At 49.1% G+C, this 8,906-nt stretch overlaps 1 protein-coding gene across 1 annotated transcript in view; it reads right to left on the reverse strand.

The window, feature by feature from the left end:
• LOC114005314 (uncharacterized) overlaps positions 1–8,906 on the reverse strand; it is a 64,604-nt gene that overhangs the window by 29,284 nt on the left and 26,414 nt on the right. Inside the window, exon 3 of the mRNA XM_027766685.1 lies at positions 7,452–7,553. Within this exon, the coding sequence (XP_027622486.1) occupies positions 7,452–7,553 (102 nt within the window). The remainder of the gene's footprint in view (positions 1–7,451; positions 7,554–8,906) is intronic.

Below are 8,906 nucleotides of genomic sequence, written 5' to 3' on the forward strand. Positions count from 1 at the left end.
TGGGTAGATCAAACCTGAGCAAGGGGGAGAGGTGGGGAAAATTACACTTTTCCTTTTTTAGGGTAGAACATCTACTTAATTTATTCAGGATTTTTCTGAAGGAGAGATTCCCCCCCTCCTTTTTCTTCATTTACTTATCTATGGACTCATGGGTATTTATTTTATCCTTTAAGTTATAGCCCAGTATTACTTTATAGCTTTTGTTGTTCAAATTTTTTCAGCTTTGGCCACTGGGTCACTCTTGGCACTTCCTTTTTCTGTTGTTTTACAGTTGTTTATTATTATTATTATTATTATTATCAATTTGAACAGAGAGAGAGCGCGACAAGGAGAGAAAGGGAAAGTGAGAAAGCAAGCCGCCGGGTCTGGGACTCAAACCACAGTTGGCCATATGGGAGTCTGGTGCCTTAACCACCATGCTACCTGCCAGCCCAGCTTTCGGCACTTCCACTTGGCTCCTACGTGACTTGACATACCCCTTTCATTGTGGGGTTGTGTTTTGTTTTTCTAAATACTTCATTACTTTCTGGCACTAAAAGATGCTCCAGGTTCCCCACGGGCACTTCCCACCCTAGCCCTAGAATCAGCCACCGACTCCTTACACTGGAGAAGGGTAGAAGGCAAGACCCGGGCACTGGCATGGCTGCTACAGGCATGTACACATGTCACAAACATTTCCTTGACACCGTCTGTGTCTGTCACCAAGCTGAACGCGGCTTCTTGATGTCTTCAACTATAACCTGTTACCAAACGGATCCCCTTCACTGGTAAACCCACTCCAGTGGTGAGATGCTGCCTTCCGCCACGTGCAGAGCAGGGACAGACTGGCCCTCGTTACCTCCGGGGACAACCTGGGCAACGAGAGCACAGCGCTCTACGCGACTTCCTTTGCACGTAGTCTAAGACCCCGTAAACTGTCACTAGCACCTTCTCCCCAGCCCTTCAGAAAAGCCACCTTACGTCTGTACTAGTGTTGTTCTTTTGTCCAGTCTGCAATTCTTCTTGAGTCCCCCAATGGTTTTTAAATTTGCTTAAATTAAGGTTACTCTCTGTTATCCAGTTCTAGGGGTTCTGACAAATGCGTACTCTCCTGTACCGCCATCACAGGATCACACAGCATGTCACACCTGACACGGGGTGGTGCCCTTGAAGCACCTGCCACGAAAGGCCCTGTGCCCACCTTTCCACTCTCGCCCTCCCCGGGCACCACTGATCTTTACCTCTCACCTTTTCCAGAGTGTCGCCCAGTTGGAATCATACAGAATGCAGCCTTTAATTTAACTGGCTTCTTTCACTCAGAAATACACATTTTAAAATACTCTGTCTTTGTGGCTGGATAGCTCCTTTCTCTGGCTGAACAGTCTTCTAGTGTGTGGGTGTGAGGCAGTTTATTTATCCCCTCATCTGCTGATGGACACCTGCGTTGCTTCCAATCTGGGGTGATTATGAATTAGCAATGAAGGGGTTTCCTCTGCTTCAAATGCTTGTCAACATTTGGTATGTCAGTCTTTAAAATTTTAGACATTCTAAGTGCACGGTGGTATCTCATTTTCACTTGCCATTCCCTCATGACAAATGATGCTGAGCATCTTCACTCATGCTATTTGCTAAATGTATGTCTTCCTTGGTGAGATATCTGGTTAGATCTTTTGCCTAGTTTTTTGGTTGGTTTGTTTGTTTTAATTTTTAAATTTATTTATTGGGACCGGCAGTTTGTGTAATGGCTATGTCGCTGGACTCCCATGTAGTCAATCGCAGTTCGAGTCCCGGACTTGAACTCATGCCGGGCGTGTGTGCGTGCGTGCCCAAGATCCCAAGAGGAGAATGGAGGAGAAGGGATTGCGGTGTGGCCATCCCCCTTGGGGGTGATTTCTCACTTTATGTCTCTCTGTCTCTCTCTGTCTGCCTGGCGAGCGCACGTGCCTATAGCAAAAAACTCTCCAAAAAAAGAAAAAAAAAAAAGAATTATTTATTTATTGTTGTTTTTAAATTTGCTCTACGGCACATGTACTCACCACAGAGAGACACACAGAGACAGAGAGAAAGTGAGAAAGTGAGCCACCAGACCAGGACTCAAACTGTGTTGGCCATGGAGAGTCCATCACCTTAACCACCACTCACCTGTGATCCCCCTTTTGCCTAGGTTTTAATTTTAATTTCTTTTTTATTTTTGCCTACTTTTTAACTGTGTTTGTTTTCGTAGTTTTGAGTTTTCAGCATTCGTTGCATATTTTGAATACAACTCTTTTATCAGACGTGATTTATAAATATTTTGCACCAGCCTGTCACTTTGTCTTTTTTTAAAAATATTTTACTTAATTTATTATTATTTTTTTTTTTTTAGTTTGATCCAGTATTATTATTTTTTTTAGTTTGATCCAGGCAGAGAGAGAGAGAGAGAAAGTGAGAGAGCAAGCTGCCAGATCCAGTACTTGAACTGTGCTTGGCCATGTGGGAATCCAGCGCCCTTAACCACCACGCCACCTGCTGGTCCCGTCACTTTGTCTTTTCATTCCCTTATTGAATCTTCTACAAAGCAGCAGCTCCTAATTTTAATGAAGTCCAGCTTATAAACTCTTCTTTCATGGACTGTGCTATTGGTGGCATATCTAAAGTCGATACTGGGGCCAGTGCTGTGGCCTGGTGGTTAAGGGAGCCAGATCCCTCATGGCAGCCTACATGGTTTGAATCCCGGCCCCAGTGGCTAGAAAAACCTATCGAAGGTATGTGCATGTGTGCCCCAAATCCCAATGGGAGGGAGAAACGGAGGACAAGGAACTGTGGCATGACTGTGCCCCACTGGGACATTGGAGAGTGCTTCCTCCCTATTCCTCTCTCTCTCTGGTGAGCATGCACACCCTCTGCCAATTAAAAAAAAGTCACCACCAAACCCAAGGTCATGTGATTTTCTCCTATGTTTTCTTGAAGAAGTTTTATAGTTTTACATTTTACGTATGAGGAGACTTCAAAAATGTTGGGGGTAGGGGACAGGCAGTAGAAATCCATGCTGGATTCCCACATGGCTGATGACAGTTCAAGTCCCAGGCCTGGTGGATTCAAATTCATGCCAGGTGCATGTGCGTGCATGCCCAAAATCCCAAGAGGAGAATAGAGAAGGGACTGCAGCATGGCCCCCCCATGCGGGGGTGGGGTGGGTGGGGGGTGATTTCTTGCTTTCTGTCTCCCTGTCTCTCCAGCAAGCACACCTTCCTACAGCAAAAAAACTCTCTCTCATATTAAAAACAAACAAACAAACAAACAAACAAAAAAACACTTTATGGGGAAAATAGAATTAAACTATGAGTTTATTTTGGTGCAAAATTTTTTCTGAAGGGCCAGCTAGGTGGCACAGTGGTTAAAGTGACTAGATCTACTGCGTGGCTCGAGTCCCTGACCCAGTGGCTTGAAAAATATGCTGGCATGTGTTCATACATGCCTAAAATCCCAAAAGGAGATGGAAGAGAAGGGGCTGCAGTGTGGCCATCACCCCTGGGGGGTAATTCCTCACTTTCCCTGTCTCTCCAGGAAGTACACACACCCTATCACATTTTTTTAAAGAGGTTTTTGCATCAGGGTGTGTGCACTCAATGGAGAGAGAGACAGAGACAGTAAGAGGGAAAGTGAGAAATCACCATGCAGGGAAGATGGCCATGCTGCAATCCTTTTCCTCCATTCTCCTCCTGGGATCTTGGGCACGCACACACGTGCCCAGCGTGCATTTGAAGCCACTGGGTCTCGGACCTGAACTGTAGTTGGCCATGTGGGGCTCCAGCAGCATAACTATTCTGCCTTCCCCTGCCCCACATCCCATAGCAAATTAAAAAAAAAAAAGACTTTAATGCATGCGTAGTTTTTCATAATACACATTTTGCATGATCTTTTTGAAGAAACCCTCCATAAACATTCATTTGTTCTACCACCATTTGTTGAAAAGACTGCGCTTTATGGGACCAGCAGTTAGCGTAATGGCTATGTCGCTGGACTCCCAAGTAGTCGACCACAGTTCGAGTCCCCGACCCAGCAGCTTAAACTCACACCGGGCGCGTGTGTGTGTGTGCCCAAGATCTCGAGAGGAGCATGGAGGAGAAGGGATTGCGGCGTGGCCATCCCCCCTGGGGTGTGACTTCTCGCTTTCTATCTCTCTGTCTCTGTCTGTCTGTCTGGCGAGCGCACGTGCCCTATAGCGAAAAACCTCTCCAAAAAAAGAAAAAGAAAAAAAAGAAAAGACAATGCTTTCTCCATTGAATTGTCTTTGCTCCTTTGTGGAAAATCAGCTAACTACCTTATGTGGGGTAGTTCTGGAGGCTATTCTGTTCCACTGATCTGTCTGTCTGTTCTTTGGTCAATTCCACACTGTCTGGATTACTGTGGCTTGATAGTAAGTCAGTCTTGAAATTAAGGAGTGTCAGTACTCCAACTCTGTTCTTTTTCTTTGGTACTGTGAATATAGTACTGTGTTATAGTTTATATGTATTATAAATATGTAAGGCATTCGTATTTTAAATGTATTATATTTACTTATGTATTTATAAGTACTTTTTAAAAATTTACCCAAGGGCACATACACATGTGACAGAGATGAACACAGAGAGAGAGAGAGAGCACGCGCGAGAACTCACCAATGGGGCACAGTCACGCTGTAATCCCTTCTACTCTCTTGAGATCTAAGGCATGCATGCACATGCACCCAGTATGTTTTTCAAGGTACTGGGCTGGGATTTGAACTATGTAGTTGGCCATGTGGGATCTGGCTCTTTTAATCACCAGGCCATGGGGTTAGACCCTGTATGTAGTATTGATACCTATTTTATATGAGGCTTAATAACTAAACTTGTAAATGGGATAAAAACGTAATTAAAAAATTTCTAAAGGGGCCAGCAAGTGGCATGGTGGTTAGAGCACGGACTCACACATGGCTGACAGTGGTTCAAGTCCTAGACCTGGAAGTTTACTTTCTCACTTTTCCTCTCTGTCTCTCTCTGGTCAAATTAAATAATAATGATGATGATGAGTGAATAAAATGAAATTAATTCTTAAAAAAAAAAACCCTCTTAAATGTGATGGTCAGAAAAACTAGAATCTCTGCCAAGGTCACTCACAGACCAATGAACTGTGCCACATCCATGCGGCATGATACTCACCAGCTCTGAAATCGAGCAACTGCTCAGAGACACACACTGATGCCACAGCAGAGACAAAGCCGTGCGTGCTAAGCGACTCCACTGACATAAAACTAAACAGGCCAAACTCATTCACGGTTAGGGAAGAGCTGCTGCCTCGGGCCAAGCAGGTGGCGGTCTGACAGCAGAGGTCAGAGGGAACGTGGGCTGATGGGAATGTGCCCGTTCACTCCGTGCTGGCGACACAGGTACTTGTCAAAACCCACTGAGCAGTAGTTTAATTAGATATGTATTAAACTATACATCAATGAAGGTGACTCATGAAGAAAAACAGAACCAGGTTCCCTCAGAGGGATAGAACCTGTTAGGTCCATAAAAATGATACACAAGCCAAAATTAAAAGCTTAAAACAAACTAGTTTTCCAAATTTTTAACTTTTTGATATAAATATTAATTTTTTAAGATACAGGTAACTTTTAGAAAATCTTTTGTTATGTGAAACCTATTTTTTTTTCTTTTTTTTGAGAGGTTTTTGCTATAGGGCGCGTGCACTCACCAGACAGACAGAGACAGAAAGCAAGAAATCACCCCCCAGAGGGGTTGGCCACGCCGCAATCCTTTCTCCATTCTCCTCTCGGGATCTTGGGCACGCACGCACGCACACGCGCCCGGCGTGAGTTTAAGCCACCGGGTCCGGGACCCGAACCACGGTCAACTACGTGGGAGTCCAGTGACATAGCCATTACGCTAACTGCTGTCCCTGAAACTTGTTTTTGATGGCATCACAAAATGCTCACTTAATAAAAATAAATTAGCATTGGCAGCCTCCAGAACGCCCTGAGGGCCTGCAGGTGCTGGAACACCACCGTCTTGACACCGACACTGTGCCGATGGGGTTCCTGGTACGAGGCAGTGCAGGCTCAGAGGTGATGCGCATGGACCCAGGACAGATATGCCCACACGATCTCACCAGAAGCAGCAGCAGAAGTGGACAAAACCAGGGTGACTTGGGGTGACCAGAGTTTTCTAGGAAGGAGCCAAGAGCAGGTCCCAGTTACCACCAGGAGAATTGTGAGGCCAGGAGGGGGTCCAGGGGGCCAGGCGAGCTAAGAGGTCCACTGTCCCCAAAACAGACTTCAGATGCCAGTGCCCAGGAGGCTCTCGAATTCCCATGCCCTGTCCTTTCAGTGAGCATGACCAGGGCTCCCTTCTGGAGGGGGTGGGACAACAGCAGACCAGCCTCTCGAGTACAGGGCAGCTCAGGAGCCCCAGTGCTGGATGAACACGCCCACACGGGTGCACAACGGCTGCCCTCCCTTCAACTCGGGGATCTGGGCTCTCGGCCCTCTGACAACTCAGAGGACAGGACCTGGGGACTGTCGGGCTTTGCGGCTCACATGGCAGGTGTCTGGTGAACTTCCCTGGAGACACTCCCAGGACAGCCCTGCCCGAGTCAGCTCTCTCAGGGGCCATGGTTGCCCAGTGACGTCAGAACCGCTAATCTACGCTCAGTCTTAGCTGCCCTATGGAACGCCTCTTGATGTGTGACCTAGACCTGCTTCTTGGCAGGACTCCCGGTCTCACTGCCCAGAATTCACCACAGACCCTCATGCCCACATGCTGCAGATGAAGTCAGAGAAAGACCAGGTTCTACTGAGAAATCCCTCCAGGCAAACGCAGGGCTCCTGCCAACAGCCTCCCCGCCTCCGCACCCACAGGGAGCCGGCGCAGCGAGGGCAGTCCCAGGAGGTCCAGCCTGGAGGGGCCCGAGGCGCAGCACAGGCTCCTCACCTTCTCTGATTCTGAATGCCCAGTGCATGCCATGCCTGGAGGCTCCGCATGCAACTCGGGCTGGGGCTGGGTGGGGCTGCCTGAGAAAGGCAGGAAGGAAGCCTGGCCTGAGGACGGAAGCGGGCATAACACGGGTGCCAGCACAGGCTGGATGGGCCTGGGAGCAAGCTGGCACCGAGGGTGCAGGACACAGAGGAAGACTCAGAGAGCCGCCCAGGAAGGATGTCAGCGAGGTGGGGGGAAACCCGCATGCACAGCATGGGTGGGGGCACGCCCAGTGACAGGAGCAACAGGACCTAACTAGCCCACGGGCAAGAAGCACCACGCAGCAGCCAGGGGCAGCCCTCAGGACCAGGCGATGCATTCGAGGGGCACGTTGGGAGCCCTGGCTGGCCTTCTGGTAATGCCAGCAAAAGCCCCACAGTCCCTGGCCAGCCTAACTGCAGTGAGATTACCACCCCACCCATGCCACCCACCCCAACCGTGCTGGGGCCAGGGTGTCCAGCTCCAGAAAGCAGGCCTGGAGTGGGCCGCCAGTACCTCTTGGTGTTGTAGGCTGTGTCTTGAGGTGTTTCTTCCAGGAGAGTCACATAGCCAAGTGCACAGGTAAGGATGAACAGCACAGTTAAGGTGTGAGCTCGCCTGGAATCCAAAACAGACAAGCACCATGTAAAAGCAGGGACAGGAATGTTAAATTTGCATGTAAGGAGGCAACCAAATCACTTCTGCAACAGGAGGGAACGTTTTTTCTTAAGAGATTCCTGCAATAATGTATGTGTACTCGCTAGAGAGAGAGACAGAGAAAGACTGAGAGACAGAAAGAAGAGATCACCCCCTGGGGGGGATGGTCACACAGCAGTCCCTTCCCCTCTATTCTCGTTTTGGGATTCTAGGCACACATGCACACATGCCCAGTGTGAGTTTCAAGCCACTGGGTCCGGGACTTGAACCGTAGTTGGCAGTGTAGAAATCCAATGATGTAACAACATAACCACTACATCACCTGCTTGGACCCACAACAGGAGAGAACTTTACCTTCACTTTCCGAGTCTCAAAAACCAATGGCCTGGGGAACCAGCAGTTGGCGTAATGGCTATGTCGCTGGACTCCCACGTAGTCAACCGCGGTTCACGTCCCGGACCCGGTGGCTTAAAACTCACGCCGGGCGCATGTGCGTGCGTGCCCAAGATCCTGAGAGGAGAATTGGAGGAGAAGGGATTGCGGCGTGACCATCCCCCCTGGGGGGTGATTTCTCGCTTTCTGTCTCTCTGTCTCTGTCTGGCAAGCGCACGCGCCCTATAGCAAAAACCTCTCCAAAAAAACCAAAAACCAATGGCCTGCGAGCCCCTAGCTCCCACACGAGTGAGTATGCCGGTGTGTAAGGGGTGAGACGCAGCCTGCAGGAGGCTGGCTGAGAACAGCTCGTGCCCCCAGGGAGCCAGAGGCCAGGAGAGCATCCAGAGCAGGTGCCTAGCATGGAGAACGACCAGTCATTCACTACACATGACACTGTCACACAGCAAGATGCTGCTGACATGATCAGCCTTTCAGTTCATGAAATAACCACTACTGAGGGTCCCAAGGACGACAGCCATGCAACAAAGAGCTAGAGGGAGAGACCCCAGGACCCGAACATACCCAAAGTGGCTTTTACTCAGCAGACCCAGCAGAGATCACCACCCACCTGGAGAAGGAGGTGCAGGCTCTGAGCCCCTCACTCTGCCTTACACTGACTTGGGAATATGAGGCAAGGCTCCCTCCCTGGGCAGGCTGGGCCCACTCCACCCCTAGTGGACACACTTCACTTGGAAATAGAGCCCACAACCCAGTGGGCCGCCACAGGGCTGGTGTCAGTTCAACAAGGGCCTGCAGACGCAGCCAGAGACCGTTCTTGCATTCACACGAGTGCTGTGTCCTCGGAGAAGCGACGCAACTCCCTCCTGTCTCAGGTTCCTCATCTCTAAGCAGGGGTTCGGGTGCCATGGCACAGCAGGA

This window comes from Tupaia chinensis, unplaced genomic scaffold, assembly GCF_000334495.1.
Source record: "Tupaia chinensis unplaced genomic scaffold, TupChi_1.0 Scaffold143624_1, whole genome shotgun sequence".
NCBI lineage: Eukaryota > Metazoa > Chordata > Mammalia > Scandentia > Tupaiidae > Tupaia > Tupaia belangeri.